Source organism: Dermacentor albipictus, chromosome 4 (assembly GCF_038994185.2).
Source record: "Dermacentor albipictus isolate Rhodes 1998 colony chromosome 4, USDA_Dalb.pri_finalv2, whole genome shotgun sequence".
Lineage (NCBI taxonomy): Eukaryota > Metazoa > Arthropoda > Arachnida > Ixodida > Ixodidae > Dermacentor > Dermacentor albipictus.
Genome location: NC_091824.1, coordinates 65068166 through 65095318, shown reverse-complemented (window position 1 = coordinate 65095318; position 27153 = coordinate 65068166). Strand labels below are relative to the sequence as shown.

Here is a 27153-nt window from a genome sequence, read left to right as displayed (position 1 = left end):
TGTCCATTGCATACGAGCAACGAAGTGCGATTCATTGTCTATAGAGCAAGGGACGAAGGCCCATGGAAATCCACAGGGTAATGCAGCCCACGTATGGGGAAAGGTGTCTCACTTCCAAGAAGTGCAAGCTGGTGGTGTTGAGAGTTCGCAAAATGCAAACAACGCGGTTATCCTCAAAGATGATATGAGGCCACATGTGGGAATCAGAACTGCCGACAAGCTCCGGTCATTTCACTTGGAGAGTCTGGACCACCCACCATACTGTCCGGATCTCGCCCCTAGTGATTTCCACGTTTTTGGTCCTCTCTGAAGTTCCTGGCTGCACAGCAATTCTCGTGCAATGATGAAGCGAAGACAGTAGTCCGACGGTGGTTCCACAGTGAGCCAGACGAATTCTACCACAGGGGCATCTCAAATTTAGTGCTGCAATGGGACAAATGTCTGAACAGGTGTGGGGACTATGTGGATAAATAGTGTAAGGTACGTAGAATAGTATGTACAGTTGCAGTTACCTGCACATACCTTTTTTTTTGGCTAATAAGAAATAGGGGCAACGACTTTGTGATTTGCCCTCGTATATCTCTAATAGTATATTATTATCACTCAACTAGAAAATTTCGACTACTTGAACACTCTGTAAACATAAAAGCCGAATTTTTTTACACAGCACAATGGAGACAATGCCTTTCTTTGCACCAGGGCATTATTAGAGGCAGTGGGCATAGCAAATGTGTAATAATAAATGATAGCTTATTCTTGCCACCCTTTTGGGTAATCACTAAGGTGCACGTGTTTCAATTACAAAACTGAAGCTCAACACACATCCACCTAATAAAGAGTCTTGAGACTAACACCAGTTTCGAGATATTTGCCTTCAAACCTAGTCACAAAGCACACAAGTGTTCCACTTAGCGCCTTTTGACAAAGAGCAAAAGGGTCTTTTTAGTAAAATAATGCGGCAGCATTAAACTCTCCAAAAATCTTGAAAGATATCGCAGAACTTTTGCTGGTACATGTATCAGGATTCCTACTAAGTAGAAATGCCTAGAAAACCGACTGGCTTCAATTCTGCAATACACACCCTAAGGTAATTAAGATGTTATTTTGCAAACTTTAGCTTATCACTTGTTTCACAAGTCATTACGTATTTACTGATGTTCATCACCAATCACCATCATCACCAAAGTATTATGCATTGCCAATAAAAGATTATCTTAAATGTACCACCCTAAAAGAATAGTAGCACTCTCCATTTGGAACAACCGTTATCTGAATAGTATGCTGCCATCGCATGTGTGACTTGTTACACCTAGCTGGCGTGACTGCAGCAATCACCTGCACTGCAGGTGATTGCTGTATTCCTTAACCTTAACCTGTATTCCTTAACGGCTTGTATTCCTTAACCGGCACAGGTTCTGCAGTGGGTGCTTCGTACAATCAACCTCTTGCATCCTCGAAACAAGTTTGCATCAAGGAAGTTTATCAAAAAAATAAGCACCAAGGTTTCCAACAGAGTGATGTATTTATATTATAAAAGCCACATGGACAACAATGTAGCGATGGAAAGTGAAAGTATACACATCCAGGCAGTGCAACAACAGCCTTACAAAACTGCATTCACAGTAACCATGCCTGTTCTGGGCATGGTGTCCAACCGACAAGCTCCACTGTTTGGATGTTCTTCTGCCTACCAACAGGCATACCAACAGCTTTTAGCCTTTGGTATCCACCAGAACACTTGTAATCCTGGAAATAAAGAATTGAATTGAATTATAAGGAAAGCAAGTTGGGCTATGTTAATTATAGGAAAGCAACGCTGTAGACAATGTAGGGGCAAAAAACAATGAAACCCAAACACGAGGCACCCTTTTGCAAATGACAATTTATCAAAGACACATGCACCTACATGACTGAAGTAATCCGATGCCAAACTTGACCAAAATAAAGGCAAAAAATGTTAAAGTGCATTCGCAATGACGAAATACAATATCAAACAAAATGTATATTCTGGGGTCCACTATGTGCATTTTAAAGAAACAATGACTGCTACATGACTGCTACAAGTGCACTGCTAGTGCACCACAAAAAAAAAAAGACTCCAGAAGCTCTTGATTTCTTTAATCAATTACAGCAAACAGTAGTAACGAACAAAATGTTTAGGAAACTTTAGTGTGATCGTGAGACGAGCTTCATGGTATTCCAGGGAGAAAACTTTGAAGGAAATTTAGTGCTACCTAAAGAACTCCCAGACACCCTTAGCAAACACTCGGGAATTTCTCAGAATCTGAAAATGTATGCAGCTTGCATGCAAGATGTGGCCAACCTGTGAAAACTTCCAGAAGTGGCCTCTACTGCGTTCGCTTTCACTCCTTGTACATTTTTAAAACATGAAGCTCTCTTTACCTCTTGCCCCTGCTTTAGGAATGCCAGCTGATGTCTTGTGCAATGTGTCACAAAGAGCCAGGGCTTGAATTATCCTCACTGGCTGTGCGATAGTGGTGGTTGGCTCGTGTGCTCGGTTTACAATACTGGTTTAGAATGCGAGCGCATACTGGCTGAAGATGGGATGAACATGAAGATGAGTTTTAGAACAGTAAGCCGTTGGGCTAGTCGGTATTACAGGATTTTTGCAAAGGGTGGTGCAGAAGCGTTCTGGAAAAAGGAGACGTGGAGAGGAAAGATGCATCTTTCCCCTCCATGAACATTTCTGCGCAACTCTTTGCAAAAATGATGAAGATGATCAGCATCCAGTGGCAGTGATGAGCACCCAAGAGTGCGTTTAACATTTCATCCGGAAACGCAAGAGGAGCAGTCTTGACAATGCAGTAAAAGAGCGGCTTGGAATGGGAGTGCATATTTGATTATAAACGTGAAGCAAGGTGGCACTAGTATGCAGTGGTGAGACAGCAGTGTAAGGAGACTGTGTCATTTGCAAAGTGTAAACAGATACTTTGAGAAACACCATGTGTATGACTACTTCAGTTCAGTGCATAGTGTGCAAGATTGACTTCTATCACACATACCTATGGTGTTGCAACATCACAACTTTACACAGCACGACGAGTTTCCTCGTAAATGCGCGTCCTGCTTTGTTGTGTGCTCTACACTTGCAAATGGTCACTGAACACAAACAGCATTCCTCACAAACACCAAAGAATGCTTCACTTCAAACTAATTCGCATGGTGTCTGGATTATACATGATATTTTTGCACATTTCCTTTACACACTTGCAAATCTTGCTGCCTGCACATGCAGAGCAACGTGAATGCAAATGGTGTGAAGGAAGAGCACAAAAATGTGTACGTGCACGAATGCTGCAGGTACCACATTTCAATCAATGCTACGGTACGAAGTACCAAGCGAGCCTGATGGGAACCTGTCAGTATTTGTCGATGCTCGATGCAAGTGTTCTCACCTGAGCACTTACGGGTGTATCTGCTAAATAAGCTTAATTATTTTTACAAAATACTGTGCCTGATAAAGTATGATGGATAAGCAAACCAACACATTCGGATCATTTCTTAGCTCATAACTTCTTTTCATGGTACCGCAATATGCCTAGTTGCGTGCCGGTGGTACACTTTTGTGATACAAGGAACCCCATTTATACATTCCTCGCTGTGGTGTTTTCACAGCTGCTACATCGTATTTTTGCAGTAACAAACTACAGCCTATTAACTCTTATATGCTTAGTTCGCATTTGGTACGTCGGCAATCATGTAATATTTCCACATCTTGCATTGTGTTTGAATGGGTGGTCATGTAAATTTAGTGCTGCAGAGGAAATTCGCTCTCACATGTTGCTACGAAGACGGTAATTGTATACTCGCAATTAAGCATGTCAAGCCCCACCAGTGCGCCCAGCCCCTAAATGCTGCCAGTATGCAACTGTCAGTCCCAATAAGTGCTTCTCGGTGCAAAAGTGGTTTTTGCTGGTTTCATTGTCAGCTTTGCCGCAACACAGCCGCATTGTGTGGTAAAGCACATTAAACGTGTAAAGCAGCCCCTGTCATGGAACATAATACGCATTCCTTAATTATGTACACATGTACGCACTGTCTCCAGTCACAGTACGAGTGCTGAGACATCACTGTACTGGCAGCCATTCAGAGCTGTTTCTGAAGTTGCTGTGGCGATTTGGATTCTTCCTCACATTATGTTCTTTTTTCCACAACATCCTGAAAAACAAATCAACAGCATTCTACCGCAGTTGCTTGTCTGGCATCACAGAGTGGATGTTTGTCATTCTGTTTTGCTGTCTGCCATCCATGAGTGTGCTTCAGCATACCTGGATAAGGTTTCACTTTATTTAAAGAGTGACCACCAACACTTTCGCACCTCCAGCCCCATGAAAACCACGTACACGTGGCCAGCCTCTTCTGCTCGGGTACCTGAGTGGAATTGTTCAGTCATCACTGTCATCGTCGTCGTCGTCATTTGCAGGTGGTGGGTCATCCTTTGGCTGTTCCTCTTCACTTTCTTGTTCACCTTCCTCTTTAGCTTTCTTCAGCCTCTGTATTATTTCTGAAACGGCACAGACAAAACTCAGAGGAGTTTTCAGTAACTTTACAGCTCAGATGGCAAACAAATTAAATCAAATTACAACAGACTCTCATTAAGACGAGCTTGACAGTGTCAGAAGTTTGCCTTAAAGGGACCCTGAAACGCTTTTGACGATTTTCTACAAACGTATTGAGTCGTTAGAGTAGGTCCTTCTGATCATTAATTGACACATCTAAGTGCTCCGCGTAAAGCGTGTAATTTATTATAAGGTTTAAATATGCACGTCGCTGCCGATCGCAGCACATTACTCGGCGGAATTTTAAGCTGCCCCTACCCATATGACCGAAATCACCCATACGACGTCAGTGGGACGAGCTATCCGATTGGCTGACAAGGGCGCGTGATCGATAATTCTTCCAACTTTATTGTAAACAACTGATCTTCGTAATAGTTGGAATGTTAGTTAATTTGTTTTTATGAAAAGAAAGTAACATAAAGAGAATGCACAAGAATAATTTTTCAGTACACTTAAGCACTTCCGGCACACAGCATGTGTCGTCTGCTTGTGTTACAACGTACTCCATTTTGACGAGAGCTCCGCGGTCAGAGTCGGTCTCAGTCTTTTCATGAGCACTATGATTCGACTTGGTTACCTTGTGGACTGCAAACGTAGTGACTGGCAATATGTCAAGCTGCGACATCGTGCCCCTCTACAAGGCAGCGTACGAACGAACTGGCTGCTGCGCATCGGACTGCCACTATCCGATCGGCGCCAGGATTTGCGCGTTTGTTGCCATTACTTTACACCGGAAGATTACTAACGCAATAGCGTTTCGTGAGTCCGGTAATTAGGGCAAACGCAAGCGCAAGGGGACAGAGTCTGGCCGCTTGACTGTGTCGTAACAGGATGAGCCATGAGATCAGCAGAAGGGCAAATGCGAATGGTCTGCATGGTGCAGCCACCTGGTGGCACAGAGCTCAACCATACACAGTAGCAGCAACGAAGTGTATTTTTCTTTGCTGCTGGTGTGTATTTTTCGCAGGAGTGTAATCATGAACACGTTGTTTTTATAAATGTTTAAAATGTTTTACACTTGGTTAGAGCAATATTAGCGCTTTGTTTGGCTGGTTAAGTGCTGCGCCAACAAGTGTATGGACCGTGCAGACCGATCAGGCCGCTCACGTACGTCTACGCTAAAGTTCCTTCATCAGCTTGAGTTTATGCCTGCAGTCATTCGCCGAAATGACCAGCTTGCCTGTGGTTACCGGAATACAAGACACGTTCGGCGCTACGACAGAATGCTCGCAACGCACGCTGCTTCGATAGCTCTTGCTTGGGGCCGACGGCCAAGCTAGCCACCCCAGCCAAGCGGCTAGCAGAGAGGTCTCGCGCGGGCGGGGGTGGGCTCCAAAACAACCGGAAGTGGACGATGTGACGTCGCATCGTGATGCTGAACCAGTGAAGGCGGAGCTTAGCCCCGCTCGCTCGGCGAACGAGTTGAGGAGGAAAAGCATGGCTAGGGAGGAGGGCAACTTCTAATCGCTTGTAGCTTCATTAATACGTAACGCGTCACTTAAATTGTGGTGCGAATGTTCTACTTAAGCTGTACCCTACGCGTCTACAAAATTTGTCCGAACCGTTTCAGGGGCCCTTTAACAGAATTGAGCCACGGAACGCCAAAACTGCTATTACTGGCGCCCCCAAACATTCACAACAACAAAGAAAATACATAAATAAAACAGCACTAAAACGAAAATTAAGACGTGAAAAAAATATTTATTGAATTTTTATGACACAAAACACTGCTTTATGTCCTTTCAAGCTAGACTGAGCGCTGCTTGTCGGTGCTGTGCAAATCTGTGCGCTGTCACAACTGCAGAAATTTCACCTAGATTGGTAAAAAATTATCCATGGCTTTCACATTACTGATTTAGCAAAATGTACCAAAGTATTTAGGGCGTTATCAGCTGCATTGTGCAAGGCTCTTGTGGCTCCTAGGCAGAGTCCCCACCTAATTAGCAGCATGCAGTGGCACATCAAGGATCTTCTTAATTATTGTTTCCAGTGTCTATCAGCCCTCCTAGGTTTCCAAATCATTGTCGATGCTGCCATGGTTGTTTATGTCCCAAGAAACACCATTTTTATCTCGTGTCGCTAGCAGATTTGTCTTGTAGAAGTACAGTAGAACCTTGTCATAAAAAAGTCGTACCTGACACATAAATAGGTAGCTTTGTTATATCCGATATTTGTATAAGCATATATTTTTTACATGCTGAAATCAGTTGGACATATTCTAGGTTAATTTAAATATATCCAATAATTTCTCATATCCATGTTTGACTGTACATTGATACAGGCCTCCCGCTGAGCCAAGTAGCAGGTGCCAGTGTGGCTGCAGAAGTTCTGGTTCTCATGGGGAAAGTGTTTTTTGTAGGTTACATCAGATTTTTTTTCTGAAGTAACTACGGCATTCAATACGTGATGTAATACATAAACAAAAAGCAGAAAGAATGCACTTTTCATGCATAAAAGATTTAACGAGATGTATGTCATAAAAAGATATAAATTGCCAGAATCAAGATTGTGGGATAAAATTGAACAAAGAAACGTAACAAAAATTATAAGATATACAAAAGGCATTGCCATCTAATTGGCACTATCTCCGAAAAAAAATCAAAATTTTTCATTGAACAGGTATTTCACTGCAAAACTTCAACTGCAAGCACTACATTTGGGCGTGCCGGGCTGTGGCCACTGATCTTCCGAGCTGGTCTGCATTGTTGTCACTCTAAGAGTCAAAGTCCGGCTAAAAGGCAGCATCCTCAGACTCACTGCTGTTCGATCCATCAATAAAATCTGCCACAGACACAGCGGAATCACGAGATCTACAATCTTTCGAAGCGCACATGCTGCTCCCATAGGCGGCCATTTTTGCTTTCTACTTTGACAATTGTGGAACTTCGAAGTACATTCAAAAATTACCACCAGGCAAGAAAAAAGTGAACTTCTGGAAAAAAAAGTATCTTGTTCTCCTTCTTCACGTCCGATAGCGCAGTGTGTCCATGAGTGGCGCGAAAGGTCTCGAAAGCGACATTTCAAACCATTGATAGCACGCTAACGACGCCCAATGGGCACGATAGGGGAAGAGTTAATAGAATTAGTGGTTTGTATTGATTCGAAATTTTGAGCACTAGGACTATGGGAAAGTACCCAAATGTTCACACAATGTTCCCCATATCCCAAATGTTCAGGTTAACTGGGTTCATCTTAATGGAAGTCTACTACATTTGGTTAATGTTTCAAGGCAACAAATTGGCTCTGAGAGACGCTGTAGTGTGGGGCTCTATATTTAGTACATCTGGAGTTCACCACTGTGCTCCTAAACCAATTACACAAATGTTTTTACCAGCTCACAACCATTTGAATGTGGCCACCGCAGCTCCTATTTGGGATGGCTCTATACGGGAGGGCGATGAGTGTAAACTGCAATGTTTATAGTTCTAGTCAAAATGCATGCTCTCTCACAGCTCACTTCCGATTTCATAGTGTGCTTTATGACAAAACATAAATTGCCCACTAGTGTCACTTTATTTTGTGCATGCCTGTGTAAAAGATATTTTGGCAAAATGCTCTTTACCTCTAAACAGCCACTAATTGTTTTTGAATGATGGAAGATAATTGAGCACCAAGGCTGGTATAGGTGGCATGAGATGATACAGTTAGAAAAAAAAAACATAACTGTGTCACAAAATAGGTATTATGTATCTCATTCGCATGCAGCGAGTGGTTCTATGCACATCACCACTGGGCAATATATTGGTAGCCTCTTTAACATGCAGCTGCTGCCCTATGATAAAGCAAAAGTGGAAAGCTAATAGTAAAGAGTTTGAACCTGTTAGAAAACATATTACAGTTCATGGACTATTGGAACAAAGGAGATGCCGACGGCAGCAACAATACTAGTGGTGCCATACTTTCTTTGAAAGGGACTGACAAGCGATTCCTAAGGACCTAGTTCTTTATGAAACAATGCAAAGCTCACCTTCGGTAGTGTTTACATCTGGAGCGGTTACTTCCAAAAGCACATGGATATTTAGTAAGCAGAATTTTTTGATCTGAGAGGCTTCTAAAAGTGTAAGAGTCCTTTCTCCAGCAATGCTAAGAATGAGAGTGATGTTCATAGCCCGCCTCGCAAATTGTGAAAGCCACCCATCATTCTGCTTTTACAGGAGTGAGTGTAACTGTGGTTAACTGCCTACTTTTTTACCTTTTCAATCAGATTTGAAAATAAAAAGCTGGTGCAATAAGTTCATGTTGCTGTACAGACATTTATTACATTTCTACCGTGTTTTCCCCCAAGTACACGCCTACATCATGGCTGGCTGGCCCCCATTGTTGATCTGTCGACAGACGAGCCAAGCCAAGCCAACTTATCAAAAATAAAGGCGAAAGCAGCGCCACTTTTCTGCTCATTACGAACAAAGGCTTAACTGTAGATTTGAAGTCGGGAAAAATTTATAATGATAAAAAGTACAATGCATTTTAATACTAATAAGAAGACCCATAACTGCATACACTAGTAGAAGGTCACGTGGTGGACCTCTTATGCAGCTTAATGTTTTTGCCACGTGAGGCACCAAAGGTCATTTTTTGCTACTTTTATTGATTAATTAAAAATATAAATCCATGTTTAATGGGAAAAATGTGGCTTGTTTTAGCCGCTACGATAGCGAATCATTCCATCAGCAGGGTTATCTCGATTCAGGTAGGAGCTGCAAAATGTGAACTAGCGCAACTGTAACTCAATCTTAACATCATGAAATGCCTATACAACATATTAAGCAACTGTTTAGATGTGATATCCTTGATCAGGAAACAGAATCACTCCATGACCATGTAGCAGAAAAAGAATGCAGTCAGATAAACATGAGTGAATTGATGATCAACCTGATGATAGAAATGCAATGCAGCTCTATGAATTTGGTTAATATACAGTAGTATCCCTATTTTATGCAATGAAATACACAGTACGGTACCTTTTGCAGGATTAAAAACACCATTGGTCTGTTGACTGCAAACATAGCACCTTGTTGTTTTTTTGTAGTGTTTCAAAGCACACTTTTCACAAAAGTAGTGCTTGCACCTGCAAAAAAAAAATTGTTTTATTTCTGAGTGCATATAGTGATTGGCGTCATGTCTAATTCCAAGTAAAGAGAGTGACAAGGCTGAATAACTCAAGGAATGTAGGCTATTGTATAAGCTAAAGTTAAGCTAAGTTAAGCTAGAACAATGAGTTGGTTATTCTGAGAACTGAAGTTAGTTATAGCAAGTGGTGGAACTTCAAGGGTAGCAAGTCAAGCAGGCATGTGCATAAATAGCTGTCATTTGCATTATGTAAATAAAGCCCCTTTCTGGTACTATAAACTTCATCACTAAATTGAGAAATATAAATTTTGTGCATCTTAATGATGAAAGACGGGCAAGAAATTCTCAGGGCACATTTTTGGCAAAATATCAAAGGCTTTTCTCATGGACCGGCAACAAATTGAGGCGTTAGAGAAAGTGCATGGGTCTTTGAAGTTCTTATCTCACAGTGATAATGGTGCTAAGTATGGCCATAAAATATTTGAAGGCCATTTTTATGCCACCAAACGCAAGTGATAAGCCTCACGGAGCATGCCACCAAGATACCCCACAGAAGCCTTATCTATGGGTGATGCGACGCATGAACATTTGTGAAATATCACAGAGACCCACATTTACGTGTGGCACCAAACTGACAAGCTACGTCATTAGTGTTGCAGATGCTCAGATTTCTAAGATTAGTTCTGGTGTCTCTTATTTTTATGTTAGATATTTCTTGTAAATTGTTACAATTCCTGCAGGAATTATTGGACCAGATAGGGTTAAGCACTATTAAAGAACTGAAGTCCAAGGTTTGTTGGTGGCCTGTCTGTTGGGATTAAAGAAAGTATTTGTCGATTGTTCATTTCGGCTCACAGAATAATGCACCGAAAAGCAAGGAAGGGCCGGTTAAACATGTTTTACAACACCTGGCCAATGTCTGACCTCCCTTCAGATATTCACTCACATACAGCTGCAGCTTAAAGGGACTTTAAAGCGAAATATGATTTGAGTTGTGTTAGTAAATTACCCTTCCACCAGAATACCAACCAAAAAAAGTCACTCTTACTGCAAGACGAGGCCTGGTAAACCAGGAAAGGTGCAAAAATGAAATGGGTTGTGACGCACCAGCTCAACGTGATGTCATTAGATTTTGACACAGTCTGGTTGAGAACAGTTAAATTTTTATCGGTAAGAAATGGAAAACACTGTATTTTAGAGCAGGTAAAGACAGAAGTTTGAAAGTTTCAGGAACTTTTAATTTACCACCAACGGCTAAAATTGGAAAAAAAAAGATACTTTGCAATCCACGACGTCACACTGACGTATCGGCCCTGGAATACTGGCGCAAAATTCAAAAAGTATGCACTGACTGCCATTTTGTCTTCTAATAATCAACCTATTTGTGTGAAATTAACAAGAGTAGAGTTCTTCGAGAATACCTTATCAATATGAACTAACCCAGCAACTCACTTAAGTGTCCCTTACGACAGGCCTAGTCAACCACATGATAACACTGTTTAGATAAACAATATGACTAGGATAAAACAATGCGTCAGTAAATCTCAGTAAATCACAACATAACATTGTTTACACAAACAAAGTACAGTCAACGACTGAATTTTCGGACATGCCTGATATTTCGGACGTCTTCGCGGCACCGCCACGAGCCCCACATAGAATCAATGTATAAGGACATCTAAAGTTTCGGACGCTCAAACCCCCCGCCGTGCAATTTTCCTGACTTTTTGACGCGACGGAAGGTCCTTTGGCTCCTCGCGCAGCGCCCTTGCGAAGGAAATCGGCTTGCAGCCGAAGCATATCACCGCTTTGAACCACAACTAGCCGAATCCAGCCGTCACACACTGATTTGGTCTGGCCACGCTGGCAATGTTCATCGCCACACTTCCGCCTCCGGCAGAGTTTCCGGAGCGGCGACATTTTGTTTGCTTGTTTGCGCAGGCCACGTTTTGGCTAGCGTGGTGTGTGGTTGCCCTGTTGTGTCAAGTGTGCTCTGCGACGCTAGGCCTAGGTGCTTCGACGCTCATCAGCGAACTCCTGTTCGCAACTTGAGGATTTCACTTGCCTTCAATGGCGCCCACTCCGTCGTCGTCGCCGATGGCATCGAAGCGCAGAAAACAGTACCGTCGGTTAACAATGGAGAAGAAAGCTACCATTATTAAGCAAGTTGTGAGTGGCCGATCGCAGGCTGGCGTGAGCAACGAGTTCGGCACCCATGGACGACATGATCAACGACCTCCACTCTGCTGGGGTTTCCATACCCACGGAAATGACTTTTGAACAGTTTGTTGACACTGACAACGAGCTTGACTTCTGCGCAGAACTGACTGACGAGGAAATAGTCCGTCAGGTTGTAGGGGATTCAGAAGACTCCAATTTGAAAATGAGGAGCCAATGCCTGCGCCGCCTACAAGCGCTGAATTGACGCGAGCACTGTTGACTCTTTCATCGGTGTACAGTGCTGACATGACCCTTGCTCAGATTGAGGCGAATATGATCGCATGTAACCGGAACGCCATCCAAACAACAATCAACAAGTTCTTCAAGCCACTGCAACAATAACACCGGCTGCCCAACGATGCACAGCTGCCCGACGATGCACATGTACATAATAAACCAGCAGTCGGCTGCATATTGAGTTTTTGAATGCCTCTGTTTATAGCCACTTCACTGATGCTTTGGCAGTGTTTCGGAAGCCTGGTACTTCACCCTTTACCTCTAGATCCGATAATAAAAGAAAAAAGGTGAATTTTTTTGCATGCATTCAATTTTTCAGACTGCCTGAATTTTTTTACATTTTTACGTTCCCTAGAGGGTCTGAAAAATCGGTCGTTGACTGTAGCTGGAATATGAAAATGCACTGCAATATGGCAAAACTCAACACGAAACACAGTAAACGCATGAGTATGCAATAAAGTATTTTGTTATGTTGTTTAGCAGTACATTTAGTGCACTAAAAATGTTTTCGGCCAGCCTGGCAGGAATGAAGGGGAAAAAGATGAAGAGACAACACAAAAGAAGCAACAGTGGTACTAAGCATCTCCTAGTAACAAGTAGCATCGTGTCAAATTGTTATTTGTGACAGTTAAAAACACACAATGTTGGCTGAAAAATTGTTGTGAACAAAGTGCCCGTATGAGTGCAAAAAATTAGATTCTTTCATTTTTTTGTTTCCAGTAGTCATCATCATACGCCTCTATCTTCTACAAATTTGTTTCAGGACTGCAACTGCCATTTTAGCAGCAACAAGCAAAGACATTTGAATAAGCTCCCACGTGAGCAAATTTGTGCATGACACAACCTCACAACAATGAGTGATGATTTGGATTGTTAGCTACACCTGTAAGCTGCTGCCACTTGCCCAATTACTTGGTTCTGGGTATACTTAGGAAACATCACTCATCACCCATACACGTCTACACGACTAGTGCATGAAGCAACAGCTGTTGAGTGCTCGATTCCCACACATCGTTGAGTCTTCTCTGAGCATTGTGGTGAAGGATACTTCTTCAGGATGTGCAGCCTGGTTCAGTCAGTACACTCACCATTGCTGCAAATGCAAGTCACTGTACTACTTGCCAAACTAATGCTGAACTAAAAGCAATTAAGCATGTTTGCCACTGCTGGGAATAGGATGCATGGTTGTCCATGTTTATAAAGCGCAACCCTTTCCAGAGTGCAATTCCAACTCGCCCAAGAAACAGCACTCTTAAATCTGTGGCACTGAACACTTCTGCAATCTGTCTTTATTTGAACTATGACAAGTTTTATGTCCACTAGCCAAGAAAGGTGTTATACAAGAAACTGAACTTGACAACTAGATGCAAAACACCAGTAAACAGACCACTTACTTTGTGACAACAGGGTCCACAAACGATTTTCTGCATAGGAGACACCTGAAAGGCAAGTCCTCCTCATCAGAGCTGATTTCATAGCGGCTGGTGTCCTCTTCACGATATTGATTTCTCTCCATCTCCAGTTCCAGCTGCCAGCCATGCTTGTAGTCAGATCGGTCGTGCATAAACTTGCAGCTGTCTGATGGACAAAGAGAACAAATGTCTCACTTAACACAATCAGGATATGAATGAAAAAGCAGTATGGTAGATTTACATTAATTCTACTCCGGTAAATACGTTATTTCAGTTCATTTGATCCCAATCGAAGATCTGGGCCGGCACCCGTACATATATGTGGGACCATACTTTCGTTATTTTGATCTTGAAATGATCCTTCGCCGAATAATTCGAACTTGACTCATAATCATGCACACGCCTGCACCCAATGATGACACTGTAGTGGTGAGTCCAATAGCAGCAGCATCCATATTAGCAGCACTTAGGTTACAGTGAATACATCGAACACACATCATCGCTTGTTGGAATGGCCTATTTGTGGCCTGCTCCAAGATGATTTTACAATGTTAAATGAATTTTTACAACATTTACCAGATTCGAACATGCACATTCTTTCCCAGGAAAATTTGTACGAAAATTGCTTGGGCCAGTGCAATCCAATACGAAACCAAAACCAGAGCAGTCTTTGCATCATTCACAAGAGCCAGCCTAGCCAGTGCCATTGCTGTCAAAAAATGGCAACCATGGAGCACAACACGATTGAAGCCAGTATGTCCCGGCAAGTGATCAGCACATCAGAGCGCATGGTAGGATTTAGTACTTTGTAAGGGTATGCCAGCAAATGGATAGAATAATGAGAAAATATTGTGAGGCAAGACATAGAGAAAGGAAAGTATTATGTACCAACTCGCCCAACAAACCACTCTTATTAGGATTTAGTGCTCCCGCTCCGGTGGCAGAGCTACAGCAGGGAAACCAAACAGGTGCGCATCGATTAAAAACTGCTGGGAACCGAACACTCCTGGCCAAAATTCCTAGTCTCAGAGGTCATGTGTTTGGCCAATACCGCGAGGGAAAAAGCGAAGGCAATGGCTTCATGGAGAGTTCATTTGCTAAGGCTTACTGCATAATGTAATGCTCTTTCCTAGTTTATTTCCTTCCTCCATGACACTGACAGAGTGAGTATTCGCACAAGATGATGGTGATGTGGTGCTTTCAGTCTGATTATCAAAACGCATTGAAGTGATGTGTTATTTTACATGTTAACTTAGTGGCAATCGGTCCCACCACATGTTCTTGGCATTCCAGAGAATCGTATGTGTCATGGGATGAACTAGCGAAGTAATTAGTCTAGGTGCGGACCACCACCCTGTTTGCGATCATAACATAAATACCTAAATCATTTCATAAATACAGAATATCAAATGCCCTATAGACCGTACGGAGGACAGCATGTTGTGGTTCTTCATAGACGGTGATAAAGTGTTACCTGAGAGTGATGACAATGGACATTAAGTACCGTATTTATCCCAATCTAACGCGCACCATTTTTCAGGGAAAATGGGTCCAAAAATTACCTGGGTGTCGCAATCGGATATGAAACGAAAACTGCATTTACAGTGTTGCCAACAAGTTACCATAAGAGCCGTCAGATGCAGCATCATCGCCATCAGAAGATGGCGACAGGGCACCTTTCTTGAAGGCTGCTTGTGGGTTCATTTCGTGTTTGACTATGATAGGGAGTGGTATTCTTGGTCAATCACTTTTGGAGATACTACCACTTCTGTGAGATTTCATGCAACTCGGCATCGGATGCATCGGCGAATATGGCCGCCAGCGTTTCTGGCGCTGAGCCAAGCTTGCTATTTGCGCAGAGTGCCAGGAACGCCGTCGGCCGCATACTTCGACAAGTCTAACGGAAAGTTACATAAAATTTTGTGAAAGTTACATTAGTAGCATCTCTATAAATGATCGCTCAAGTGTGCTCGGTATCCGTGGCCAATGAAGTGTAAATGGCGACTATGATGCACCACTTTCATTATGAAAGCTAATTAAAAAAATAACTACTTCTTCTGTGGAGGTAAATTTCTAACTGAAAACCTGAGAGGCATGTTAAATTTTTTGTTTATTTTATTACTTTACATCTGCAAAAATCGGGCACACGTTAGATTCGGGTAACTTTTATATAAATAAATTTTTATTCTGTGAAACAGAAGTTCACTGGCTTCGTTTCTTTTTTTCTTATTGCCAGAACCGGAGAAATGCCACATTTATTGATAAAATTTCTGGTGTTAATTTGGTTTATACTTAGTTAAGAAGTTCCAATGTCATTTATGTGTTAGTTATCTACTCTGAACCCATAAAAAGTGGGTGCACATTCGATTCAGGGACATGTTGGAATCAGGGCTGATACTGTCAAGTGAAGCAGAAGTGTGTTTTGGTATTTTCTGGTCTTGTACAATTCGACCAATGTGGTCGGTCCCATCAGTGTTCAATTAACGTAAGTCAACTGTACAACAGTCACTTCCATCTGAGGCAGCGTTGCAAAGTGTTGTTTTGAGATTGCAGGCATATCATAAAGAAACACTGCAAGGAATGTTGTCACTGTTACTTGATCGCACTGCTGCTTCACTCCGACAGCTGATTTAACCTCTACTTCGATTTCCAAACTTCGCTTGAAGATGTGACAGCAGGAAAATTACAGGATTGAAAGAAAAGAAGTGACTTCATTCTTAGAATGACTGAAAGCTGAGCAAGTTGGCAGGAGCAAGTCAGTAGGGTTGCACAGTGGCTACTGTGAGACCTTTTGGGTAATAATTGGCACTACTGTTGTCCTTCTCGTTTTACTTGTGTCCGTGATTGCATTTTTCATATAATGTGTGTTCATTTACACTGCACACTCAGTTGACAGCCAATGCTATTGAGTGATAGCCAAAAAAAAAAATAAAATGAATTTGTGTACAAGTTCATCTTGGCCTAGTATTCTCCGATTTTATACGCGTGGTCAAGATGAACAGATGCATCACGTTAAAGTGCCTACTTAAAGGCCAACTGCAACGAAATTTCACTTGGGGTAAAGCGACTATAAATGCTTACCATATACAATATTTACTCGCATAACAATATCTTTTCCGACAAAAAAATTTACGCAAATTCAGGGGTGCGATCATTACGTGTGTTAAATTTCCCGCAAAAAAAAGTTTTTTCATTCCGCATTTGCTGCGGGATGACAACAGGTCAACAAACAGGCAGCTGCCGCTGCATGTAGTGCGGGACACCAAAACAAAAATGGCGCCCGACGGAGCAAGCTGAACACAATTTTTTTTTTCTCCTCGTGAGTACATTACGTGCATTGAAACAGTTTCTTCCGTTTCAGTAATGAATAGTATCGTTAATATCGGCAAGTTTGCGCCAATATCGTAGCCATGTCCACTTTGAGAGGACAGAAACAGATGGGCGCGCTTAGCTGCCAGTGACAGAAACACATGGCGGGCATGCTGCGGAAACTGCATTTGTCTTCACTAATCTCCTAATACGGCATGTTTCCGCTAAGGGTGAGCGAATATCTTACCTAGCTGTGTTACAAGCGTCGGCGTATGAATAGGGTACACTTCTAACGTATCAGTGTAAACGTGGTTGCCATCGTTGCCGCTTGCGGTTTGTTGTGTGCCCACGAGTGCAGACGAGAAGAATCGAAAGGCGCCTTTTTTGGTGTTGTTGTTGTTCACCACAATCATTATAATGTCTACACATAATAAAGGCAAGTTTGGTTGTAGCTTTTTTTTTTTTCGTGGATATGCGAAAAGTGATGAAAGAAATGAAATGGTGCATCTGCTTAAGAATGTTTGGTGTGCAGAACGCTTGGCTTGTCTTGAAGAGACGTTCAAGTAGCATTTGACAGATGGTAAGCACGATCATTATTAGCTAGACTTGGCACACGACATATCGCTGCGGCAAGTTCGGGGTGAGATCATTACACGGGAAATAAAAAAAATTGAATTTTGAAGACAAAATTCAGGGGTGCGATCATTATGCGAGTAAATACAGTACTATCAATGTAATCTTGGCAAAGCAGTAGGGCTGGTAATTGACTAATTTTCTTATTAGCAGCCTTTGAATAGCGCCTAGGCAGATGACGCAGGCACCTGGTGGTGAGTGGTATGTGATGCTGATACAGTGAAAGTTTCAGAAGCATACATGACTACTGATCTCTCAGTTACACCCAGGCACGTCGCTCGCTCAACATTTGCAAATTTATCGGTGTCTCTCTCAGCGTGCTTTCTCATTGCACACGATATGAGCTGTTGCAAGAGTGTTTATGCATTGTGTGGCGGTCGGGTGCTCAAGCATGTATTGAATTTACTTGAATCTAGCGCGAGCTCTTTTTCCGATAAAACGAGTCCAATAACTTTGTGCACATTAGGTCAAGTAAGACTCTAAATCTGCGTAACCATATAGGCCTTTAATACGCCCACACGCGCTTCGAGCCTAGCTGCCACAGCTTCCTCCATGTGCTGTAGTATGTGTGCGTAGGTTAGTGCACCGTCCATCTTCCTGGTCTTCCCGTTTCCCGCATTCGCTCTATCAGCATGGGAGTACAGACTGCAAATACATGCTGACTTCATCACAATGCCACAATTAAAACGAAAGTGATCATGTGTGTGCAGACGGACGGAAATCGGGCTGCATCACGGGCGTTCGAAGTTTCCGAAACTTGCGTGTAGGAGTGGCGCAAACAGGAGCTTTCTACTCCAGCGACTGCTATGTACGGCTCGGCCACACAGGCTCTATCTTGAAAGCAATCTGCGGTGTAGGCACAGTCTAAGCATTTAGGCACACCGCGCTGTGTTCTCAGCACTTAGTGCACACTGAAGAGAGAAGCTGCACAAAGGTCAATTCACTCGCTCCTGCTACCCAGTCTAGTGTTCTGATAAAGAGTCTCTGCAGTGATTGCGTGAGACATGTTCATGTTTGCTTGTGCATGCATAACACCATGCTTGTTAATTTAGTTAGTAAGCAAATATTTAAAAGTTTGTACAGCCAATAAAACTACTATGCTTACTTTTTGTATAGCTGTCTACTAATTTGCTATCGTAATTGATGCTTTGCCTTTCGGACGAAACGGCGACTTTATTTATTGTAACTTCAGTGTATTTGGAGTAAATCTTTGTTTCTTCAAATGAGAAAAAGTTGTATTCCTGTATGAAAGAATGAGGTGTGCAGCACTGTAAAGGACTTTTCTTTATTTAGGTCGCAGCAAACATGCACGTTACAACTGAGGGCATTTTTTTCCCTTTTTTTTTTTGTGACATGGAAAACAGGTGCACGTTACAATTGTGGGCGTGTTAGAATGGAGTAAATACGGTACTCGAACACGAGCAATAGCTGTCCAGTACACAACGCTGCGTGCCAGGCAGTGGCTAGTAAAGTCGAATACGTAATGTCGGAGATGCTAAGATCACTAAAATATTACCCTGCACGTTAAACGTGACCTGCAGCAGTGCAGCGATCAGTTGTTACCATTGTGAAAGGGCACATGTACACAGGGAGCGAGCACTTTGTTGTTTGCCAAAGGCACAGACTGAACATGCTCGCTTCAGTGAATGCTACTGGTCAGCCAAGCTAGCATGTTATGCACTCTGCTCAAGCAGCTCTGGTGTGGTATAGGACGTGTTCTATTCCCGCGTCAACCGCACTAGACTGTAGAGCGTCCAATTTTTACCGACGTAACGTAACTGTGCCACACTTCAATCGTGCCCACGTTGTGCCGAACTATATTGGCATGTTTAGCTTGGCGACCCTAATGCACTCTTGTTCTCCGAGCGGAGAGAGAACACATTAAGGCTCTGCTTGTTGAATGTAAACAACCAGATACAGAAAACCGGCTTGACTTGGAGAACACTCTGCACTAAAAGAACATCGCTCATGGGCGCGCAACAATGTGGGCACAGTACACGAAGCAGGTTGCAGAGTATACCAGCTCTGTGGCTAGCAGACGTGCGTGACCTGTTCACTGATGCATGGGAACGATATAAAAGCAAGGGAAGCAGATGATCTGGACGATGGTTCTCTACCGACGAATGGTAATGGCAGTGGTTTTTTTTTTCAGTTTTGGTACGAAAAACAGATTTTTTGCAAGCATTTTCTGAAGCACCTTTCCTCGCATTTCAAGTGTAAAATTTTCGACAGAGGCTACTGTATGTCTAAATTATCTGAAACGGCTTTTTTTTTATGTGGTTCAGAATTTCGTTGCAATTGGCATTTAATATGTTACATAGGATGTGAATTGAATGCAATGAATGGGGAACTACTGATAAAAGCAAAATTCATCGTTAAGGGCTGGAAAATTGGTTAGGTCTGCTTGTTTGTACATGTACAAACATGTATCATCAAACATTCCAAGCAACTGCGGCCAAAAGCTTTCGTTAAAAGTCAACAAGCTATGATGGCAAATGCCGTTACTAGATCCTTGTCTTATAAAAGAAAAGTGCATTTTTTTAATTGCAAGCTAGTATAGCACACAAGGTTAATGTAACCTTAAATAGCTCAGGATAAAGCGGTCAGGTAGAAAGCACAGAGCACTATAGAATACATGTAAATTATGAATTCCAGAATATGATTTAAATGACACAAAGGCTTCCTCAGAAGCATTGTTACCTGAATGTGTCAATGGTGTTGCTCAACAAAAAAGATAGAGTTTGTCAAATCATACAGCACAGCACAATTGGCAGGGCTACACAAGTTTGACAGTTTGAATCCTAACGAAAGAGTCGTATGCTTCAAAAATAACTGTTCACTGGCAGCTGGTGCTAGCAGTAACAATCTCTAAAGTTACCTCCAAATCCACAGAACCCAGTTTCCTTATAGTCCTTGCAGATGTCGGGCTGGTAGTCCCATCGGACAGTAGAACGAATGTGCTCAGGAGCTCTTATGGGACCTTTTCTAAAAATGAGAAAAAAGGCATTTGAGGGACTCTGTGCTTCTTAGACACAACCCCACGCATAAAACAGACAATGAAGCTTCAGAAAGCATGGGGGGGAGATTAAATGCTGTATTTAATTGCAGAGTAGAAATAAAGAGAAATGAAAGTAGATGAAAAGATAACTTGGCACAGGTGAGAGCCAAGCCCACTTTTTCCACGTCCCATCTGCAGTGATTAAGCAATTAGGCTACTGTGGTACCGTCCTCTCGTCCACTTTCTTGGGTATTTATGTGTACAAGATCTAACCCTAGGAATCTTGGCCAGAGATCCCTCCTGGCCATGGTGTCTGATGTGTAACATCTTTCGGCTGCAGGCATCACAACGTATGTGATCTTAGAAGCAGGAAACTGGCCAATAAAAACCATCAGATGCTACCTTGTGGCATCAAGACTGTCAAATTTGAGAGAGGAAAATAAGGAGATTGGAGAGGCTCAAACTTTTAACATCCAAAATATGAGCGGAACAAAAAGTTACTCAGGCAGCTATCGCTAGACAGAAATGGGATGCAGAATATAGGCAGATCACATATAAGGCTTCTCAGTTTTGGATTTAATATACACATTCCAAAACCTGCACGGTAAAAGTGAAGCAACATCATCTGTACATGGCAGTCGGGGACCGATCAGATTTTGTTTACAAGAACTGCTGAAATGGTTGGATCTTTTTCAGCTTCCTCTTTTGCCAATTACTATTAACAAGCACCCATATTATGCTGCATCTGCAGCAGCTGCTCGCAAAAATAAAATATTTATGGTGCCTTTATTTTCTGTTGCCCCTGTTGTCCCATTAGTTCCAAAACCTGCTTTTGTACACATAGAATTTAATGCTTTGTATGTACCTCTCAATACATAACTTATTACATCTTTTGTTATGACTTACCGCACATATAGCATGCTCTTCTGTTCCTGGTATACTCAAACAGTTCCATGCTTTGTATATGCATATCGCTATATGTGTACTCAGTTTCAGTAGTTCCGTGCAGCAGAGCCAAGACTACACGACCCACGAGCACAGATTTTTGCACAGCGAGATGTAGTGCTGCAGTTTGGAACCCATTGGACATATAAATGGTCTTGACAAGTGACCAAGTGACAAGTTAGGTGGTTTAGTTGGCAATGTGTGCGACAAAAGGCTTCAGGTGAAGAAAGTGCGTTAAACTGGAGCACAAGAAATAAATAGACAAATCATTTTTACTCACCTAACCATACCACTGGATGCATTCCCTTGAGCCGTGTCCTTTTTTGTTATGTACTGCGCATAATTGTTCATTCCTCGATAAACCTTGTCATCCGCCTTCCCTTTCAGTTCCTGGGAAGATTACCATCACTACATATCATTTATGTACAGTCGACCAAAAAAGTTTACGGACCACGGGATCTCAGAAAATTCAAAATATACGAGCAGCCTTTCAAAGCAGCCATTAAAATTGTGCATCAAAATGTTGTTCGCATATGCCACAAAAGGTTGGAAATGGTAATAAGAGTCTGTGTTTTGAGACTGAGGAGATATTCAGCTTTTTGTCAGACCTCTTGGTCCGTAAACTTTTTTGGTCGACTGTACATATCATTTAATACATCAATAAACATTGCAGTTGCTGACAGCAGTGATGGCTTCAGCAATATGCCCCTGACGATTTTCCTCCCAGTTTCTGAATGGCTCACCTTGTTAATTTGCTGTGCTTTTTCAAATATGCTTTGAGCATCCTTGCTCTTCTCTGTGTCAATTTCAAGGACAGCTGTGGCACCCATGTCCTTGGGTCCTTCCATCTCCTTGAAATGCAAAAAGAAAAAAAAAGGAGAAGCTCATAGAATGAGTGCAAGAGCAGAAGCTTCAGATATATTTATTTTGATTCACACTGTGTGATTCAGCCTACAGAAGCAGGTGTGTCAACAGAAGGCTGTAAGTAGGAAACCTGTTATTACACGCCACATGCCATAAGTGCAAGTGCAGTGAGAAGCCCACAGACGTCACCAAACGTAACAGTTATAAGGCAATGCTTTGCTGTGGATGTATTACGAGAAGGTAATATCTCAAGTTCATTTATTTACCACATACGCGGAGTTTCACATAAGTGAAATATACATATATTACAATACCTATACCTATATATTAAAATTATTCAACACAAGTACACTAGTTAATATGCTGCTCAAAATATTCCAAGAAAAATAATTCAGCATCAGAAGCAGCGGGCGTGACTACTGCACTTCACTATAGATACTTTACACAAAAGTATAGTTGAAAAATATTCTACACACCTATAGTAGTTAGAGGTTTGCTCAAAATGATTAAACATAAACACAGCTCTGGAATTGAAATCACAAGTGGCTCATTTGCCGAGACTCACAGCAGTTCGCCGTGACTTGTAGGACACGCCAACCTTGATGGTTTCATCGCCACTGTCGCTGTCAGCTGTATAGGTCGTAGTCTTCTTTGTAAACGTCTATATTGTAAACACACAAAGGAGCCTATGTCAGTGAAAACAGAAACAAACACTTATTGCACAGAATAACTCTAGCAGAGTACTTTTACACACATAAAATGACTCTGTGTTACACTTCAGGTAACTTCCCAACGTACTAAACATGAGAGATGCTTGAGGTCTGTTCAATTCATCTAGGGTCGTAATAATGTAAAACTATTACACTTTTTTCTTTTTAATTTATGTCCCCTCCACCTCCCCCACCCCCAAATTCACCATTAGCTCTCACTGATTGGTCAAAAATGTTCAGGCCACACCCTTGTGGGTGCAGTGTGAAGAATTTTTACCAATCACAGAGGGCTAATGGTGGATTCGGAATAAAAACAAAGTGAAATACTTTTGCCTTATTGCAACCCCGAACTTCACAAGCTATTCCGTGCCAACACAGTGTTCATGCAGAATAGTTTCATCCACTAGTGTTCAGAGAGCACAAGTGAATTACATGATCCACAAGATGGCCACAAGCATTTCAGTGCAAGACTGCAGAGTATCTATGAGTTGCAAACCTGCAAGCCATATCCAAACTGCACTCCACAGAGAGTTCGTGGTTCAAAACCATGTCTCCCAGAACAAAGCGAAGCAAATTGCAATGCCTGCTTACAGTCATATTCTTCAGTGTGTCTCAGCTGTAGTGTTTTGGCATACAACAGTAGGGGGATGAGACATGTTTTCATTTCCCTGGAGGCCAGACTACAACCCAAGGTTAAATTCGGTCTTATCCTAGTATGAATAATGTGTGTGTCACGTGAAAACATTTAGATATAATTGCAGTCAGCGAGCAAGCTTGATGAGAAGCCAGAAAGAAAAGGTGCTTGAAAGTTTGTGTTCCTCTTTGGAATGTCACGACTGAACCATAGTTTGTGTTGGTACTACCAGCTTGTTCCAGATACCTACTCGAACCATGGCTCCCAAGCTACAAGTCATAGCGAATGTGACAGCACATAAACACACATGCATATCTGCGTATGCATCCACACAGCATGCTCACTACATAAAATGCAAATTTAATGCAATTCTAATATGTGACCGAAATGTAACCAAATTGAGAGAAAACAATATATTTAAACAAAATGCACATTACAATCCTCAGAGCATCACGGAGAATTGCATTTACAGTGTTTGATCAGCATGCCACATAGTGGCCACTGCTCAAGTTTCATATGACAAAACCACAAATGTTAAAATAGAAGCCACAGATACGTTTGGTCCCATAGACTGTTTCTGTCATTCAATTGAAAGGTGTTACTTTCTGAACACATTATGCATTAATGCTGCTGAGCATCAAGGAAATATAACATGGCCTCCTCCCTCACATTCAGAGGTACGAGGCACACAAATGTGTGCCATGTAATGCCATGTAAGTAGCTAGCTAGGCAAGTCAGTACATCTGCATTATTACTTACAGCGCGCACTATAAACACGGATGAAGAAGAGAGATGAAACACAAGCGCATAAGGAAATGCGCTCGTCTTTCGTATTCTTCCTCATCCGTGTTTATAGCATGCCCTGTTAGTAATAACAATGTAATTAGCAACCAGAGCTCAAACTTCAAGTGCCAAGAGCAGAGTTGGAACACAAGCCTAGCGAGCAAAGAAAGCAATTTCCAGGAGCACATGCTGCGATCTAGCACTTACAACTTCACTGCTTATTTTGAGGCGTACCTGTCCAGTTCCTAGTCTAACCGGGCACCGGCATGTCAGAACGTGGGAGCGCATGCGTTCCTCGCATTGTGCATGGTCATTGATAACGCTCGGCTGGATGCATTGGGGCTAAAGCAAAGGTCGATACACGTGTGTATCCGTTATCCTTCCAAATGTCCTACCATTTTCGTGGCCTCTCTATCAGATGGAGGCGCAATATTTAAGTTACGCACTCAAACTGTCACAGTGCCTCCTGGTCAGCGCTGGTTCTTCACACTCAGTGACAAGTCAAGGATGTTGCATAGAATGCACCTCAAAGGCAGTCTGCAGGCATGCATCAGCGACTAGTTGTCACTTATCCGTCCATTGTCAGACGACCGATTTGGCAAAGGCACTGGTTTGCATGACGAAATGTTTGGCGTGGGGCATTTCAGCAGCAATTGCAAAAAGAATAGTGTTTCCTTTCTAGCAATGGTTGCAACCAATAATTAACTTGTGCATGTAATGCTTGCGGGTGGTTCGATTCTTCTTATAAAGAAACATGGCATGACTGAACATAGAATAAATAAATATTTAATTATTCTGCGATTAAGATGACTCAATAAAAATGCCGAAACAGTCATTCTGCCACTCCCAACTGCTTTCAGTGAAGTCTCCAGCACCTTGGCATAAAATTATGTAAATTTCACATGCCTGTCAAAACTTAATCATAATTTGTGACTGAAGGAGATAAGGAAGGCCATGTTTGTGACTCCAGTCTGGTGCTGTTTACCCACTACTAAGCTGATGCTGTGACCTCTGAGGTCGGTGGTGCAACAGAGGGTATATATGGCTCTGCAGACGGTGGTGCGCCACGATACTGAGGTAACGCCCGTACAAAAAGCTCAGTGTGAGGATGGGTGAAGCATGGCAGACTAAATGGCAAGAAGGAGGGGAACGTCATGCATGTTTGGCAGCGGCAACACTTAATTGGCGATAACACTGCTCATAATACAAAAAGGTGCATTGAGCTTTTTGCTGGAGAGGATTTGTGGGGAGATGCGCCTCAGTACCAGACAACACATGCACAACTTATCAAAATCGATATTGCAGGACCCTTTTCACTGGTTCAAACGACTGAATTCCACAGTGGTGTAATGCATACTAAGAAGCACTGTTCTCCACAAAAAAAAAAATCTGAATTTTAAATGTCCGGTGAGCGGGATGTCAAGTTAGTATTGAAAACTCTTATCAAACAATTACTTTTGCAGGTTGATTGCATATAATGAAAGTATAATGCTGTATAATGTTCATTCATTAGGTTATTGGTGCTTCTACAAAGACATGTTAACCTTACTAGTAGTTTGTGAGCTCTATTAGAAAGCCACTGCCACCAGTGTTCTCCAGATTTTCACAGCGATGAAAGTGGATGCTCACCCCTTGTTTCATAGGGTTTAGGTGGTCCAACTTCTTTCCCTTCTTGACAACTTGCGTTTCATCTTCACTGCTGGCTAAAAGACACGAAATAGCCAATTCGCAATATGTTAAGCTATGGTACTACCCTTACCGCAGTAACCCTTTCACACCAAAAGATCTGATGCCATGTGATGAAATTGCCATTTAATGAAGTCGGCGCAGCACTGATAACGTGAAGTCATCCTCTGCTGGAGTGTGTAGACAATTAATGAAATGCCACTTTGGCTCTCAGCGTAGAATTTACGTGCGTATCCTGATGCCCAAGCGTCACAAATGAGAAATAATGGCATGCTCTTCCCATTTTGCTTGAGGTTCCAACATGTTTTACCAGTAATACGCTTCGATTACAAAGGCAGCGGCACGCCGCCTCGTACTAGAAGCGGAAAATCACAACTTGTAATCTGCAACAAACCAGTAAGGACTAAAACTTGCATTAAATGAAATGCGACCCTTCTGATCCCCGAACTGCAAGCTTTAATGAACAATTGCTAGGCAGTAGCATATTCAAAACTCTGTGCTGTCACAGCCACCTGCACTTCTGCAAACGCAATCGGGACGCACTTTGTGCAGCGCCGACCTCGCTTTTCGTTTAGCTGGGTGTTATTTGCATTTAGAGATAACGCGATTTAGACACCGAACACATACATAATTGTAACATCAATGCACATTTGATGCTAATTCTCGGTGAGCTCTAGCTCTAGCCAAGCATTAAGATGCGACTTTAAGATTACTAAAAACCTATATAAGATAACAAGATTTATTGTTCTATTAAAAGATATCTTATTGTGCCATTTTGCTCAATAAAAACTCATCGCATCTCCTCTGTTTACCAACAGAGCTCGTCTTACGGTTCCGTTACTTTGATACTACTTACTATTCATTATAAAACATAGGTTATTACATTTACCTTCTTCACTGCTTCCTCTCCTTTTTCTCTGGTTGCCTCTTTTGAAACATTGCCTTCTTATAAACTTGCATACTGGTTTAGCCGATTCCTCGGAAGTTTTCGTGCTCTCGGACGACGCTAACGACGCCATTATTGCCGAGTAGTGGATCGTACCGACCAGCTTCCATGCTCACGTCGACTTCT

The 27153-nt window shown here is 42.2% G+C and overlaps 1 protein-coding gene across 6 annotated transcripts; it reads right to left on the bottom strand.

Moving 5' to 3' along the window:
- Positions 1-1503: 1503 nt before the first annotated feature.
- On the bottom strand, positions 1504-27153 carry mdlc (RING finger protein mdlc). Of its 6 annotated transcripts, none has more exons than XR_011513935.1 (10): positions 26971-27153; positions 26025-26098; positions 22834-22929; positions 22148-22255; positions 21685-21794; positions 20340-20446; positions 13502-13685; positions 9542-9648; positions 4340-4525; positions 1504-1746 (listed from the first exon to the last, which is right to left on the bottom strand). XR_011513935.1 is itself a non-coding variant. In XM_070537044.1 (10 exons), exons 1-9 carry the CDS (start codon positions 27098-27100, stop codon positions 4407-4409), a joined length of 1035 nt encoding a protein of 344 aa, XP_070393145.1. In that variant the 5' UTR covers positions 27101-27153; the 3' UTR covers positions 1504-1746; positions 4365-4406. The 6 variants fall into 6 exon arrangements, 4 of the variants coding, with proteins under 4 accessions (XP_070393145.1, XP_070393146.1, XP_070393144.1 ...); XR_011513936.1 differs by having other exon boundaries at positions 1504-1687; XM_070537044.1 differs by having other exon boundaries at positions 4365-4525.